General features: G+C 40.3%; 1 protein-coding gene across 1 annotated transcript in view; it reads right to left on the minus strand.

Annotated features, from left to right (window-relative positions):
* Window positions 1-8,169: 8,169 nt before the first annotated feature.
* The window catches only part of CPE (carboxypeptidase E), a 118,654-nt gene continuing 108,661 nt past the window's right edge, over window positions 8,170-18,162 (minus strand). Inside the window, exons 7-9 of the mRNA XM_042935126.1 lie at window positions 14,085-14,184; window positions 10,903-11,021; window positions 8,170-9,048 (exon numbers count right to left, since the gene is read on the minus strand). Of these exons, the coding sequence (XP_042791060.1) occupies window positions 8,950-9,048; window positions 10,903-11,021; window positions 14,085-14,184 (318 nt within the window). The 3' untranslated portion in view covers window positions 8,170-8,949. The remainder of the gene's footprint in view (window positions 9,049-10,902; window positions 11,022-14,084; window positions 14,185-18,162) is intronic.

The following is an 18,162-nucleotide window of genomic DNA, read 5'->3' on the forward strand; positions in this document are numbered from 1 at the left end:
TGGATGCGGCTGATACTGAATGAGGTGCTGATAGCTCCTGGGCATAGCTAACTATAGGCGTAGAGACAGGGATGGAGAGAAGAGGATGAGAGGGAGGGCGAGGGAGAGAGGGGGAAAGGATAAGATATGTCCCATATCAGCAGGGCATGGTTGGACTCAGAGCATCCCCGTATAGTTCAGATTTGACTCCTGCTGAGCATTCCTGCCCCACTGCCCTGCTCCCTCTTGCCCCAGCACCTGTACGCCATCATCAGGACCAGTTTTCACTGACTCCTCTCCCCCTATGGTTGCTTCGTCTGACTCAGAGGCTTCTTTACATTCTTAGGAGTCACTCTGTGAGGGTGTGGTGGTGGAGGGAGTATGTCTAAAGACTTGAGCGTGTGTTGTGCTCAGAGAGGCAACATGACCAACAGTTATGAGTCAGCACGTTCTATGGTCACATAGCATGGCCAGTAGAAAGCGATTTCTGAGCCATGGCACATTTTAATCACAACCTCAAGATTTTCCTGTGCTTTCCATTTTGACCTTCCCTTACGTTCTACAGGAAATTTCCTATTCATAGATTTAGGAGATTATTAGGAAAAGAACTTTAATAATATCTTAATAACAACTGTCTTCTAGTTAAGTAGGGGAACATGGAAGTTCTGAAAGGTGCCCGCCCATTCACCGAGCCTGTCACTCAACAAGTTGAGGTTGCTGCTTGGGTGTTTGAGCCACGTCCAGGGCTCTTTCTTTTCCACCACACTTCCTGCTCTTCTGAGTTCATCCTTCTCAGTGTTTTTTTTTTTTTTTTAAGTTTTTATTTATTTTATTTTGAGACAGAGAAAGCTTGAGTCAGGGAGGGGCAGAGAGAGAGAGAGAGAGAGAGAGAGAGAGAGAATCCCAAGCAGTCTTCTCAGTGCCAGTGCACAGCCTGATGCGGGGTTTGAACTCACAAACCATGAGATCATGACCTGAGCCAAAGTCGGAAGCTTAACTGACTGAGCCACTCAGGTGCCCCGATCCTTCCCAGTATTTAATGTATCTGGTTGCAGTTTCTCATATTTGTCAATAGTGAAGGAAGCAACCTAACTCTTCATGAAATTTGTTTCGCCCAGGGGACCTGGTTTCAGATAAGCCAGGACAGATTCCAAAATGAGGATCTGTGCTCTTTGGGGTCAGGGCCAGGGTTGGGGGAGTTACATGGCTGTGGAGAAGGTCAAGGGGGTTCTCTAGAAGGCAACCCACCCTGGGAATGGCTGAGGCTAGGAAGACTCCTTCTGAGGAAGGCCCCTTCCCAAGGAAAGGAGGAGGAAGAAGACAGTCTGCACAGCTTGCTCTCAGCCTCTTTTCTGCCTAAATGTGGCCATGACCCAGAGAGGTCCAGAAAGGCAAAGGGAGAGAGAGCAAAGGAAGAAAAATAGAGGAGGCAGAAGAGAAGGACAGACACCAGGCAAAGGGAAGTTACGGAAGCCTGTGACAGACAAAATGTATCTGGGAGACAGGAGATCAGGAAAACAGAAAAGTAGAAATGCAAGAGAAATGGGCACCGTATTTTAGGTTGCAAAAACTCAAGACGATATTGGGTTTGAAAATGATTCCTAAGTGGGGAAAAAAATTACTTTCGGCTTTTCCATTTGTTTGTTTGTTGAGCTGCAATCCCAAAGCATCTGTCTGTAATGAGCACGTTCTCCAAGCACCTAAGAAGGCCACATACAGCTCACGTGGATGGGTGGTTCACGGCTGCCTCAGCTACACAATTAGAGTCTGGTGCTGTGATAGCCGGGGGGCGTTTTCTCACTTCTGCACGGGTGAATAAGAGGAAGAGGAGATACTATGACCACGTCTGTGCAGGCAGGAGCCTGCAGGCCTGTTCCACTTGGCAAAGCACTCAACCAAAAATCCAGCATCTAATCCTCCTTTTCATGTCTGCCTGTCAGCTCTGCATATCTGTTGGTGCCTCCCGTGGATTGACAAAGAGCACATGTGGTGGTTGGGACCTGGAGGTGTGCACGTTAAGCTGGCGTTTTCTCACTTTAATTACACCCATACTTGGCTTTGAAATACCTCCGTGTATTTAATGCATAAGAAAGTGTATTTTAGGTTTAAAGCAAAGAATGCTACACCACCCACCGTTTTCATCTCCCCTCACGAGACCCCAAATCCCATAACAGTGGTTCATGTAACCAGATAAGCCACAGCAACAAATCTACAAAGCTCTGGTTAGACTCAATGCTGTTTTCTCACCACCTTGCTCTTCAAATGTAAGATTTAAAATAAACACAGAGGAGAAGCTGCAATGAAGTTTCTGGAGCAAAGGACAGCAGTAGACCAATGACTATGGCCAGCTGCTTTGAGATTGTTTCATTGCAAGGGCAGGGAATGGGAATGTGCCTGGTAGTATCAGGGCTGATTTTTTAAGGAATTTCTAGAATAAATATTAGTGTAAATGTAGGTAAGAGGAAATAGCAGTTTTAGTCAGAGAGTTCACTGAAAAACTGTAAGTCACATAATCAGGACAATAGGAAGAACATACTATTATTTTATTTTAACATTTATTTTTGAGAGACAGAGCACAAGCAGGGAGGGGAAGAGAGAGAGGGAGACACAGAATCCAAGCAGACTCCAGGCTCTGAGCTGTCAGCACAGAGCCAGACGTGGGGCTGAAACTCACAAACCAAGATACCATGACCTGAGCCGAAGTCGGACTCAACCTACTGAGCCACCCAGGCGCCCTAGGTAGAACGTATTATTATGATATTCAAAGTCATGAAATTTGGCTAATCAACCGCTGATTCAGCTACTCAAAAAAGTCATTATGTCATTTTCTGGTTTACATATTTTACATATGTGTTATGTTCTGTCTTCTAATAATCACCTGTGATGTCTTAGTAATTCATTAAATACCCTATTCATGTGTCAGTCTTAAGTCTATGAATACGATTTCAACCAGATCAATTTGAAGACACCAAGCCATTAAGTTTAATTCTCAAAAATTACGTAGAAAATAATTATGACAAAAAGACTGTATTTCTTCCTGTTTTGTAGCAACTGCAGTAGGTAAATGTGTGTTGAGGGAGTTTACGAAGTAGAAGTGCATGGTTATCTGCACCGATGGCAATGGGAAGTGTTTTCTTCCCACTACATTTCTGTGTCAGATTGCATGCTGCCAATGAGGCTCTGATTTTATTTATAGGTTGATGTTGGAGCACTTTAGTTCAAGTGTATGCCGCTCACCTGTCACTGTGCTCTCTCCTCTCTGAACATGCATTCATTCCTCCGACAAATCCCTGCAGATAGACATGCACAATCACCCAGAACTTCTGGGCAATCTCTCCATCTTCGGTCACTGTCATCACCGGATGGACACTTAGCCGATAACATTTCAGAAGCACTAAGCTTTCACAATGCAAGTTGGACACTGACCTCACAAATCTTGAGGTATAAATTCATTATGGTTTTGTCTCTCTTTTTCATTTTATCAGATGACCTTCATATTGCTGATTAAACACAACAGCAAGTAGAAACAATACAAATAATTATTTAAATAATTTTTAAGGTATCTAAATACGACTATAGTTGATGCTAACATTATTACTAAAGAATAGCTTTTTACATGAGGTCCGGCCAGTTTTATGCCTCTTTATTTCTGCTCTCCACTGAGTACCATCAGCAGACTCAGGTGAACTGCGCTTGCCTAACTGATCTTGATCTAACATAGGCATATTTATATCCTATCTCTACCCCAATATTACACCATCACTCTTATAATAGCTAGGCTTTCACCTCATCCCCAAGTGCTGGTCCCACTTGTGGGTCTTTTACCTGGGTTTCTTCTGTGGTCCCAGCTTCTAAGTAGCAAATCCCATAACTTAACCTGGCAGTGAAGGTAGTAGGAATAGAAATAACCACACTTTTTTGAATAATAGTCATGTATTGTTGAGTAATAATGAAGGCAATTCCATTTTTATCACTTGCAGTATATCAGACAGTTTTCTAAGTGCTTTACATATATTAATTAATTTAATATGTGCAACACGGGTCCTCCTTGCCAGCCTTCCTTCTAGGATGACAGACTGACCAGGAACGAATGTCCAGGAGCAAAAGCCTCACTATCCACGGATAGCCACCTTGAAACTAATGGACTGTGTCCCTTAGCTTGTGTCTTTATCAAAGCACTGTCTTCATCAATTTTCTGCCTGATTTCAGGAACCGTAATACTTAATTTTCTACCCCCCTACTCTACCTTGCTGTAGTTTGCCCTGACTACAACTTCAAGAGAGACACGACCTCTGCAACCAGAACCTGCAGCTGGTCAGGCTCCCAGAAGTCCCTGCCCCCATGGGGCAAGTGAGAGGCAAGGAGGAAGTTATGATGCCACATCATTCTATCCTCACATGCCCTGTTCTGCTGTTAAGTTACTGGCCGTGCCCTGGTATCCTGAAATGTGTCTCTTCACAGCATTAATGTTGGGGTCAAGCATAATATCTGGGGCAAACATCACCATGTCCACAGGGAACAGGACCAAACTAACTGGATTCCTAGTAATTCTACATAGCAAGAAGCCATAAAACAGGAACTTGTATTTATTTGCAAAATGTTTTAAAATTATCTTTAAAGGGTAGGTCATAAATCGTGCTCAGAACCCAGAAGTGTAGTGATCAGCACATGTGAAGTAGTCAAAGGAATATAAAACAAAGATATGTTTCATCAAGAATTCAGTCCTTTCCAGGTCATGCTAAAGAGATGAGGTAGGCTCAGTCGGTTAAGCGTCTGACTTCAGCTCAGGACATGATCTCCCGGTTCATGAGTTTGAGCTCCGCACCTAGCTCTGTGCTGGGAGTGCAGAGCCTGCTTGGGATTCTCTCTCCCTTTCCCTCTGCTCCTCTGCTCACGCTCATGCACTCTCTCTCTCTCAAAATAAATAAGCATTAAAAAAAATTTTTTTAAAGAAACAAAGTAGGGTAAAAACACACTTGGAATCAGACAGACATGAGTTTTAATCTTGGTCTGACCACTTACCAGTTCTGTGAGGTAAAAAAATTTAGCTTAAATACTGAGCCTATTTCTTCATCTGTTCAACAGCAATGTTGCAATAGTTCCTAGCTTACAGCTTTGTGGTGGGGTTTCAAAATCCTATATTTCAAATGCCCAACACAAAGCGTGGACAGCTCCCAGCTGACACCGCGGAGCCTGCTTAGGATTCTATCTCCCTCTCTCTCTGCCCTCCCCTGCTTTCTCTCTAGCTTCCTCTCAAAATAAATAAAAATAAACTTTAAAAAAAAAGTTACAAAAAAACCACTGATCCTCAGGAAATGTTTCAATGATTTAAGTTAATCGCACGAAACTAAAGTTATACACTACCCTGGAAACCCCTGTTATAATTGAATTGATTCACTGGCTGTCTAGTAAAAAGAAGCAAAGGGTAGAGAATCAGAACATTTGTAAGCACCAGAAATGATATTTACCTAAGAACAGCAAGACCAGGATATAGTGTATTTATTTTTGAACTAAAGGTCCAAGTACATTCTATCTTGACATTTCTGAGGCAGAAACTCCAAAGGCTGTCCAGTTTTATCCACAGAAGAAATCCTCATGAGGATTTAGAAAAGAGAAGTTGAGTCATATGTTGGAACAAGTGATGATTTTTTAGCCTCCCGCAATACCAAATCATGGAAAGATTTCAGAGGTTGTATAAATAAAATATGAATATCAAAGTTCATGGTTCCCTTTCTGCAAGTAATGTTTATCTTTGTTTATGCAAAGCATTGAAAATCAAAATGTGAGTGGAGATTAGCTATTTCTTCCATAACATGTCTGATTTTCTCTATGAAGGGGAAAAAAGCAGTTTAAAATGTGTTCATTATTTCATGAAAATCAATTCCCCAGCCCCCTCCCTTTCTGATTTTTGTTACCTACAACAATTTAGCTCTGTTGTTCATAATCCAGATCTGGTTAATCCTCAGCCCTCATAGCCTCCAGATTCTTACCTGCTCTAACAGTTACTTTCAAACTAAATCAAAGCTTTAACGCAGTTTTCATTTATGCTAAATTTATATGAGGCAGGAATGTGACATAAAACCTCGAAAAAATGTCTGTCCATTTTAGAGTGTATTAAGAGAAGTATGGTAACCAAAATGAGATAGCAGCTGGTCCCTCTTGACTTTTGGAAAGAAACAAAAACAAAAACAGAAACCCCTCATGTATTAAAGTATTATACCTCTTAAAATTTTAGGGATCCAACATATAGTACCCATTTCTTCCATTCCTGAGTTCAGAACCAGTTGAAAAGTAAGACACAGGAAACCAACAGACAGGTTAAACGGCTTTGTTATTGATAAACTAATTGGAAAAAGTGACATTAGATCTGTGGTACAAAGAGCCTATTAATTTTCTATGCCCACAAGCCCTTCCTGTCCCTGCGCACACACCCAAAACCTACCGCAGCACCTAAGGGAGAGTCTGGAACTGCCTCTGTCCAGGTCAGAGAAGAAAGGGAAAGAGGAAGCTTACAGTCCTTTGATAGATTTGTTCACCCGATTAGGTTAGCTTACCTGCCATCACCTAACAATTAAGTGATTGACTTCACTGTAGGAAGAGTGAGTGAGACATGGGAACAGAGGCCAGTTTTATCCCAGTGGAGGTCCTTCAACAGAGAAACACTGACCAAGAGGAATTTCCCTCCCAACAGCACTCGATTCTAAACCCTTCATTTGATAAATCAGAGCATGTTGAGAGCGTGGCCAGGAAAGCGGAGACCTTTGAAACCCTGTTTCATAACAAATAGATTCAAGGGCAAGACTACATGGAGTGAACACCTTCCTTCCAATAGCTGAATGCGTAGCTGACTTGGTCTGGTGGCAGAGACAGATATTCTATTTGTTCCTCCATATTTCCTTCATCCTGCTCAGTTAGGCAAACGCATATGACTAGCCCTGGCCAACAGATTGCGAGAAGAGCTGACATGTGTCTTCCCCAGGCTAAGTCAATAAAAGGTCCATTCTTGATTCTTCAGTCTCTCTTTCCATCTGCTTCAGTGACTTGGGGAGGTCCCACATACCAGGTGGTGCACCTCCATTAACCTAGGTCTTAAATGAAAGACAGAGAAGGAGTTCAAGAGTGTCACATCACGGTCTTGCAGAATAAAAGCAGAAAAGCACCTTCCAGAGTCCAGAATCAATTCTGAAACCAGGACCATTCTCCATCCCCAGAAGAGGAGGCCTAGAATACCCACTTGGCAAGATTTCAGAATTGCTGTAGACCAGTGGATACTATGCACCTCTCATTCCTCACCATTTCAAGTTGGAGGGTTTATGACATTATCTTGACCCTATTCTGTTGTATGTTGGGAGTGAAGGATGCAATAACCTGTCTTTTTTGTTTGTAGATTTGTGGAGCAAGAGGGGCCACATGCTGATCTGATATAGAGGTTATTGTGGGATCACTCAGAAATCCCAAACTTGAAGCTCAAATCCTTGATTTAAGTTGCCTCACTTGTTACGGGGTTAAGTGACTTCTATATTTGGAAGAAAGGAGAGCAAACCTATGTTGGCAACCAGAAGGCAGAGCTACACTAGTGACAGTGTTGCTCACTAAATATTGTCATCCAACGGGGCTGTGTGACTAGCTCTGGGCAATAAGCCATGGGTGGAAATGACTTCAGGTATCTCTTACATGTGTCTGAGTCAAAACTACGCTTTGATTGTGCTTAAGCCATTATATATTTGTGGTTCTAGTATTACAACAGTTAACACTACTTTAACAAAAACCCATACCTGGATGTTGATCAACCATACCACCACCACCACACACACACACACACACACACACACACACCCATACACTCAGTCACTGCATTGCTCACACCTGCTCATATTTTGGACCCGGGCTTACATACATCAAGAGGTTATTTCTGAGTCCCCTCAGCTGGTCTCATTTTAAGTTTCTCTATCATGCTCTCTTCCTGCACATCCTGTTCTTCCTGCCATTTTACTTATCACAATGGATAATTACATACTCATTTCTGTGTACATATATTTAAAGCTTATGTCCAAAACTGATCCATAAGATCCATAGATTCAAAACCTTTTGTCCACCACAGTAATATACACGGAGTTTGCACTGTGCTTGGCAAACAGCCATCACAGTCAAATTTTAAAACGGCGAGGATTAACAAGTGAGAGCCCATTATCAAGGAAATACACTTTTTAATGACAAGACTACTGCTCTAGACCAAAAATCACAGAGAATTAAAATAAAGACCATGGGGATATTTTTTTTTACCTTTATTCATTCAGAATACAATTCTAGACCAATCTACAGCCAAGAGAAAACCCTAAGCTTTTAAGTAGTGTTAGCAGGCTGAATAATATAACAGTATCGCCCCCATATGTGCAAGCAGGAAGTCAACTCTCATCATAAAATACCTTTCTAAACATTTATTTTTCCTTCCCATCCAAAAAATGCATTAACAAGATCATGCTTATATAGCTAGTCAGCACAAGACAAATGACAATTTATACTGAACTATGTAAGTCTCGCGGTATAATGCTCACAACACCAAAATGTAGCTGTTGACCTTTTCAGTGGCATTCACTATGTGGCACTGTTACATTACACTAAAAGGACTTCATTAGTTTTTAAAAGCCAGAATTACTCAAAAACTTCTGGATCGTAAATAACACGTGGAATATTTCATTTAAGTCTAAAATGGCAGATCACTCAAACCTTTCCTATAGTTCTCCATGTAATATACGTAGGAAAATGAATGTTATATGAGAAGAAACAGACCAAGTTCTTATACTTTTACCTAAAAGTCTAGTTGTTTATTTTAAGTGATATCTATTAATATTTAAATGATTAAAAATAAATCAATGTTAAATATTGCACAAGATCTAAAAGAAAATGGCCACATTACATCATACTACATTGTATAGATAGATTGATTAAAAGCAGCTAATTAGAAGCTTTTTAAAAATTTAAAGTTTCTGACATCATTTTCCACCATTCCATCAATTCTTCCTTTTCTACTTCTTTCCTTTCAGAAAATGACTCCAGTTCAAAATCAACCTAAAGGAGAAAAACAAGAATATTTTGTTACCAACTGCATGTGTACTTTTAAAAGCTGAAATTAAGTAAAAAAATTAGTGCAGTTTTAGATCTTATAGGATAAGCTCAGTATAGCCACCTGAGCTATATATAGTATATCCTAAAAATCTCTTGTGATAAACAAAAGATACTTTCAGAGGAAAAAAAAAAATCAAAAGCCATTATGTTTGAAATGTGCTTTGATCTAATAGCCTTGTAGGATTATTTAAAAGCAGATTTTTTAAGTCAATTTTCCCTCCAATAAGAAGATGTAATTTAGAATGAATTTTCTAACTTTGACTCTTCACTGAGCTTCTCCTATAAACCTTGAGTTTTCTCCTAATAGCTGGGAAAATATGGAAGAATGTAGTTCAGTGTCCTGGTGTCCCAAACCATAAGTTCTGCTTTCTAGAATCTTGAATCTGTTAAAGAAACTGATGGAGGCACATACATCTCCAAACAACCACAGAAGCCAGGGGCCCAGGAACTCAACTCTCAGTGTGAACTGGGAGTTTTCATCAGGTCTGTGGACAATCCCTACATCTACACAAAAGGCTATTCAAAATCTGTACTCCCCAACCCCAACCCTTCTCAGGACCTCTAGATACTTCTGTCCCCATTGCAAACAGAACTAAGAGTTCCTTGGGGCACCTGGGTGACTCAGTTGGTTAAGCTTCTGACTTCAGATTTCAGCTCCGATCGGGATCTCATGGTCATGAGATCAAGCCCTGCCTGTGGGGCTCCTTGCTGGGTGTGGAGCCCGCTTAAGATTCTCTCTCCCTCTCCCTCTGCACCTCCCCTGCTCGCATGCACGAGCGTGCTTCCTCTCTCTGTCACTCTATCTCTGTCTCAAAAAACTAAGCAAATAAATAAACAGAAAAATGAATCAGAAATAAAAATGATGTTTAAAAAAAAAGGAACCAAGAGTTCCTTCATCTGGCCACTTAAGCCCCTAGATGTTTAGGAATATGACTATACTCACTACCTCCTTGAAGTAACGCAGGCCAGAAAGGCTAAGATCCAAATAATTAAATGTTTTACAACCTATTTCTGGGGCTACTTTTTTCCAGGTTTCATTTGCCCAAATTTATCTCCTGATTTTAATACATATACAGCCTAATGTACACATACACACAAAGAAAACCAAAGCATCAGTTAAAAAACTCAAGGTATTCTGTTTGCAAAACCAAGCCCTTATACTCCAACTCAGGGGCATGAACAAAAATGCAATAAATTCTTTACAGGTAATTCTTTCGACTGGAAAGTCTGCAGGCCATTTCCTGGTTCCAAAAATGTAATGCAAAGATAGCAGTAGAATCCTCACCTTCCTAGCAAAATAGGTGGTACCTCCTTAAATGAGATGCACTTTTTGATACCGCTTAGCAGAGGGTCTTTCTCATAATATGTGCTTAATAAAAGTTTGGTTAATGCCTAAAATCACCTTGCAGGCATGATCAATTTTTCCAAATACTCATTCAGTAAAGTGTTATATTGGATGCTGGAAATAAAAAGATAAATGGAACAGAAATCTCATTTAAACTGAAATCACTGTGGCAAAAAAAGGTTTAATTTTTTTAAGTTGTCTTTGATGTTCTTGGGTATGTCTTCAAAAAACTGAGAAGCAATAAGGGAGCTTCACATTGAATGGTATAAAATCAACCAAGGAGCCCTTGGTCAAGTCACTTAACTTTGCCAGCTTCAGTTTTCTCATCTGTTAAATGGGGGTATTAGTGGTACCTACCTCATAGGGTTATTACGAAGACTAAATATAAATCACTTAAATATACCTGACACATATTAATTGCTTAATAAATCTTAGCAATTATGATTTCTTACCCCAACAGCAGGGCTATAAGGGACTGCTACTTTCTTTGTTATTGCCAGATACCCTGGAGCTGAAGCTGTGAGTTTATAGTTTCCAGGTACAAGCAATCTCCAGTAATCGCCATCCTTTGCTGTAAGGAAACAAAATATCAAATCACATAATTATGCCATTTTAGGAATACCCAGTATACCTCCGTTTAATTTCTTTGATTCCCTATTTTGAAAGTAAATGTTTATGGAATTTGATAACATTCCATTGAAATCAGTGTTACATTCTCTTAGAGGAAGTAATTTCTAATAGCAATTTTACAAATACTAATGTCAAATTGTCAATAAATCTTATAAGATAATGGATCTTCATAATCATGTCAGGTGTGCCACAGGTAAAAAGATATAGAAAGCCCCCAAACATGGAGTCAGGGCATCTGATGCTGTGTTTTGATTCTGGCCAAGTATCTTGACATGAAGACCCAATGGTGTAAGTCTAGATCAGTGCTTCACAAAGTGTGGTCCAAGAAAGCCTCATCAGAAACCTGAGGTACTTGTTCTTGTTTTTTGTTTTGTTTTTTAGATTTTATTTATTTATTTTATAATTTTCGAGTTTTATTTAAATCCAAGTTAGTTAATATATAGTGTAATAATGATTTCAGGAGTAGAATTTAGTGACTCATCACCCAGCGCTCAGCCCAACATTGCCCTCCTTAATACCCATCATCCATTTAGCCCATCCCCTACCAACACCCCTCCAACAGCCCTCAGTTTGTTCTCTGTATTGGAGTTTCTTATGGTCTGTCTCCCTCTCTCTTTTTACCTTATTTTCCTTCCTTTCCCCATCTGTTTTGTTTCTTAAATTCCACATATGAGTGAAATCATATGATATTGATCTTTCTTTGACTTATTTCACTTAGCATAATACCCTCTAGTTCTATCCACGTTGTTGCAAATGGCAAGATTTCATTCTTTTGGATCACCGAGTAACATTCCATTGTATGTATATACCACATCTTCTTTATCCATCAGGGATAAAGAACCCTGAGAAACTTGTGAGAAATCTCCTTCTGAAGATTCAGAATAAGTTGTTCTGGAGTGCTGGTCTTGGAGGGACTGCATTTTCAGTTAGTTCTCCGAAGAATTCTTAAGCAGAAGTAAGGTTCACAATCTTTCTCACCCCACAGGTCCACAGCTCCCTCCTAACCTAGGTTAGGTTCCCTGGCCACCCTATAATCACTGAAAGCACGTGCCTTCAACTCATTTGCTTTTCCCTCTTGGTTATACATGCCTGGCAAGCCACCAATCCTGGATAATTTTCGGCCCTCCGCCTGTCACCAGCTGCATGCAGCCAGAAGAAACACACCGTCACGCTCATCAGTCTCCGACACATACACGCCAACCTAACCGAGGGCATGGAACTGCCCTGCTTTCCTTCTGGTCCCTTCCTCCCTGGTCCTTTCACACTCCCATCTTCCTAGACCAGTGCATATCAATCACCTGGGAAACTTGGTACTGTGCGAATTCTAATTCACTAGCCCTGGGGTGAGGCCTGAAATTCTGCATTCCTAACCAGCTCCAGGGCAGTGCTGAATTCACCTGCTGGTGGGGGCTGAGCTTTGAGTAGCAAGGTCCTAGTGGACATTTCACACTTTTTCCTTTTTCCTAACACCGCCGACACATCCTCTTCATCCTCACTCCCAGTAGATGCTCTACATTTTATTTCACTATGAAAATGAAATCAGAATAAAGAAAACCCTCATGGCCACCTCTTCCGGTCTTCCTCTGACCCCCACATCTCCTTTCAACAGGCGCCATCATTTATCTCTTTCGCTTTACAGCAAAATGTCTGAAGAGATTTGTCAATACTCTCTTTTTTCTAATGTCTCTCCTAGTCTCTCTTAGACCCTCCGATCAGGCTCCCACTGGTCCGTGGAAACAGATTCTGTCGGGATTCTCCACACTGGTTCATGCGAAAGGTTTAGCTTACCTGGCACTCCGGATCAGTCCCTCCATCTTGAAATACTTCCGGGCTCCCAGGAAAATGCACTTGGTTCTCTCTCTACCTCAGACTCCATTCCTCCTTACTACTTTGCCCTCAAAGGGGTGGAGTGTTCCACAGTTTCACTCTTACCTATGTTTCACTCTTACTCCTCAGATTTCACTCTTACCTATGTTTTTTCCCCCTGTTACATTCTCCTAAAATTCTCATACCATGGAATGCAGAGGAAATCCTATCTCTATGGCACCAGGGTTCACAGACAGAAGAGACTTCATGTGGCAGAGGGGTCAAGGTCTGGGCTCCCCGAGGGCTAAGGGAGCAGTGTCTTGGCACAGATTCTGGTATATTGGTTGGCAAGATGTGCTGGCCACATCTTCTGGGGTTTTAATAAATATTTGTTAAATAGATAAATAAATGGAGCTTTAAAGGGGAAACGTTAAGGATTTTTAAAATATACAAGTTATAAATGAGGAGGTTAAGAAAGAAGTAATGGTATAGAGTGGTTTGGAAAATAAGGTAAAGGTTCATTAATTATAAGGTCTAGAAATAAATGAGTAGATTATACATAAAAACATATTGTTGCTGGATAAATGGAATGGGACTATGTAGGTTTTCCAGGAAAATACATCCTTGTCTCCAAATAGGGAAAATGGAAACGGCATTTGGAACTCAGAAATAGCTAACATCCAGCTCAATTCTGTTAACATCCTGTTTAACCCTGAATGAGTCTGGATTTTTCATACAGATGAAATAAAGAAATGTGTGAGGAATCCTAGACACTGGCATTTTTCTTTCCTCCTCTTTTCACTCCCTCCTGAGGTCGTCCCATTAACAGCTTATTAGCACTTAAGACAGAAGGGAAAGACACTGATAATTCAACTCCAGCTAGTTCATCTGCCTTTGCCTCAGGAATTCCACAGAATCTCCAGTGGGTGGCACCACCTGGCAGCTCCAGGCTGAGACAGCTGAGGAAAGGGCGCCACCTGCTGCACCCCAATTTCTAAGCCAGCAGCCATCCAGAGTGCCTGACTCGCTCCCACAAAGGAAATTTAACTAGGTCAAAGCTGGGGGAGAGGGAGGTAAAGAGACAGGAGGCATTCAATTGTTTTGCTTAGAATAGCATAAAAATTGTTAACTATAGTAACAAGTAATCGTGCTCTGTGTATAACACTAGAGCCTCCAGATCACGGCAGAGAACACCCACCAGATGTAACGTCATGGTCTATTCCTTCCACGGAGATGGTTGCATTGGCAATTGGGTTACCTTGAAGGTCCCGGACGAAGCCTTTAACTCCTCGGTGTATCTGTAAAGGTCAAGAACAACCACAAAAATCATACTAGAAATGATCTGACGACACATCTCTGTCAAGAATCTCCTTATTTGCTAGCATAATACTGTAGATCCTCATTGTTTAAGGATCAAAATATGCTCAAGAGGCTGCTGAATTTTGTTGAACACTCTTTACACTGCTTTTCCTCAAGTAGACAAATGAGAAAAAAAAAAACCCTGAAAACTGAAATCTCGTTCTGAGTGAAAGAAAGGCATTAAAGTACCTTCCGAACCACCAGAATGAAAAACAAAAACAAAAACAAAATTGTCTATCACATCTGTAAAGTAGTTCTGGTCTTAGCATATTTCATGACTTTGTCCCTCTTTTATTGGGTCACCAAAAATAGGTTGTATGGCCACTGCCAGTTAAGAATAATATTACATTACAGCCCTTTAATATTTGTTCATGTTGAATGAAAACACATACTGTGACTGCTCTTGCAATCGAACAATATTATTTGCTTGAAAATAAGTGACATGAAAGATCTGTGAACTTCAAAACTGAAGATTCGGTTCAGAAAGAAAATGAAGGAGATGCTGTCGAGAATAATGCCCCCCAGATTAAGTTGCAGTCAACAACTAAAGCAATACAAACTATAAAAGCAGATTTTTTCCCCCTCATTTTGAAACAATGGTTCAGCTAAATCAATATGTGTTTGAAGTGACAGAGAGTCACTTCAGGTCTCTTGGAAAGTGCTTCTGGAAAACCAAATGGTAATTCATTAAGCTTACTTAACAGAAGATTCCCGAACTCTCAAAGGCTCAGGTTGGCTCAGGTTCCTCCTCACTCAATTTAACCCTAGAGAGTGAATATTCTTTTGCTACCGATGATACTGGAATCCTTCCTACAGAAGGCACAATAAGTGTCAAGTATGCTTTTGTCATCAGAGAATAAATCTGGCAGTGGTACAATGTTTTAGCAAGGGGATGCCCCTGATTATCAGCAAATCCTTTTGCATTTGCTTTTTTTTTTTTTTAAAGCAAAACCTCTGAAACTCTACAAAAATCACATGTACTTCTTTCCTCTAAAGGCAATTTGGGGATCTGAAAAATTTTACAGAAAAGGAAGAGAGATATACATAGAGAAGAAAATCAGGGAAAAAAATACAAACTTTACATTTCTTAAGATGAGGGCTCATCAAAGAAATTTAGAAAGCTTGCAAACAAGCAATTATTTACCTACATGTACTTTATTCATCTTGAGGCACCAAAATCCCGGTATTATCAATATTATAAACCTTAGAGAAATAAATTTTTAAATTTCCTTATCATTGGAAAATAAGCCAAACAATCACTCCAAAAACATATAGTTCACCTGCATTAGGCACAAATACACCCAGTTAATATTCATTACTTTTTTCAGCCTCTGCAACCCAAGATTTATGGTCTGTAGCTTAACAAATAGTGAAATAAGTATCTGTCCCTGATAAGCCAGTTTTTGGAGCAAACTTCTCTGTTGGAAAACTTCCACTGTAGTAATAAATCTCAATGGAAATGTTATGGGCTCTCACAACTCTACATGAATGCAGCTGTCACTTTATAGCTTTTGCAAAGGAAATCACAGAGAAATTCAAATTTCACTCATGCCTGAAGAAACTATTTGCTACACTTGTCCCTCCTGTAATGTTCTCTCCTCAGATTCCAGGACATCAATCAACCAAAGCTGGAGAAACAAAGAACATCCAGAAGATTCTCCATTGTTACTAAAACTGTGCATAGCAGTAACCCTTAAGCCCTCCTATACTTAAGTGTTACCCAGAGAGCTTGCTGAAATGGAGACTTGGGGGTCCTACCATGCAGAGTGGGATTCAGTGATGGAACAGGAAACTCATTTTTAACAAGAATCTAGGTGATTCTGGTGCAGGCGCCCATGAACCATTCTTTGTGAATTTTGTGAGGAATTTTGAGAATTAGACTGTTCCAAAGCTATTGAGAGAGAGGCATTCCACCACAGCAAACTGTACTAATTAACTTTACAATTCCAATTCCTACAAACATCCCTTTAAAACTCTGCAAGAGATTTCCTCTCAACCAATTATAGAATTAGACCCCCTAATCACCTATTTTCCATGAGTCGTAAACTAATCCATGGTTAGGCTTTAGGTCCAGGTGTTCAATTACTAATTCCCACCATACTGTGTCTCATTGTCAATGAAATAATTTCAACACAGAACTTCTGGCAGTCTTCACTCATATGTCATCAGCCTTTGAGTCCCTAAATTAGAGTGTTCTATGAAGCAAGTTGGATGAGCTCATTGTAAATATCACTCTTCTTGCTTCTACACAACTTGCACCGTAATACTGATGTCCTATAGGGTGGACCACTTGATCTGTGGACAGATCACATTCTTATTCCAAGTGGCATAAAACAGGTCTGTACAACCCTCTTCTTTTCAGTTTATTTCTATATAAATTGATATAGCTCTTAGATGAATTAATACATGCCTAACTGCCACCATAAATATAACAAATATTCTCCTCTTTCCTGATGGTATACCTTTGTGGGTTTTGTTTTATATTGAGTTTTTTTCTTAAGAACAAGACTTAAGCAGCAGCTGAATCTGTTTTTTCAATTGATGATCAGAGTAATCATCTTACTGGTGTTTCAACTATAGTAAATCTTACAGTAGTCCCAAGAAGGCTTTGCTGAACCACCAGGACTGGATTAGGGACCCAGTGTACTGCCACCGATTTTGTAATGGGCTTTTATTTTAGCATTTATCATCCTCTCTTGTGATTAGGTATTGATGTCTCTGAACTCCACTAATATGAAGTCAGTCACTATCCCCAGTGCCTCACAGTGTGCCTAGGACACTAGAGTAGCTGAATACATTTTTGTTGAAAAAATATGTAAATAAAATGAAAAGCACTGTATTAAAGAGACATTATCTGATATCTAAATGGAGAACACACACCAAATAGCCCAGTCTTACTTCCTCTACTCAGAAAATACATTTACAGCTCTCCTTGAAGGAGACACTATTAGAGGGGTTCCTATCAAGGTCGTTCTAGGGTCGACATGGCTAATTATCTTTAGCCTTTGTTGCTGAAAATGCCTTTCTATATTAACATGAAGCGGGATTCCACTGATTGAAAAAATCCTGTGTAATAAGTAATTTTTAATCATTGTGAGTAACAGTGGATCTATTCCATGAGAATCTCTTTTGGTAAGGTACTATATGGATATCTGACACATGTAAAAGAATACTTGAGCTGATTTTACAGCTTTTTAAATGCATCAGTCTCATATGCATGTTTGTATGTCAACATATATGCAAATAGATTCACGTTTATTTCATAGCATTTGTTTGTATCAAATTAGTTTTTAAATTAATCTGGACTATCTGCTGGCATGTGAAACTGATATCACCCTATCTGGCTTTGGGTGTAAACAGACATATACAGAATGCAATTTGAAGACTGTCACGGCACTGCAGGCAAGGAACAGAGTCTTTAGGTCTGTTTCGCCCCCATGGCCGCTGGTGCCAATGTCTACATAGTATAGAGATGTGGGGTTGGCAGGGTGTGGCCTGTATTGAGTCTCAGTAGGTAAGGTATCTAACTCTGGTAGATGATGAGATTTCCCCTCCCCCCCCCCCAAATTCTGTACAGACTCCACAGGAATGGTTATATAAGTGCCTGTCTAGTGAAGATCTAAGTTTCTGTCATCAGAGGCAATATGGCATGGTGATTCTGGAACTAGACAGCCTGGTTTAAAATTCTGCCTGATTGGGGCCCCTGGGTGGTTCAGTCAGTTAAGCTTCCGACTTCAGCTCAGGTCATCATCTCGCGGTTTGTGAGTTCGAGCCCCGCGTCGGGTTCTGTGCTGACAGCTCAGAGCTTGGAGCCTGCTTCGGATTCTGTGTCTCCCTCTCTCTCTGCCCCTCCCCCGCTCATGCTCTGTCTCTGTCTCAAAAATAAATAAAATATTTAAAAAAATAAAATAAAATAA

This window comes from Panthera leo, chromosome B1 (assembly GCF_018350215.1).
Source record: "Panthera leo isolate Ple1 chromosome B1, P.leo_Ple1_pat1.1, whole genome shotgun sequence".
Lineage (NCBI taxonomy): Eukaryota > Metazoa > Chordata > Mammalia > Carnivora > Felidae > Panthera > Panthera leo.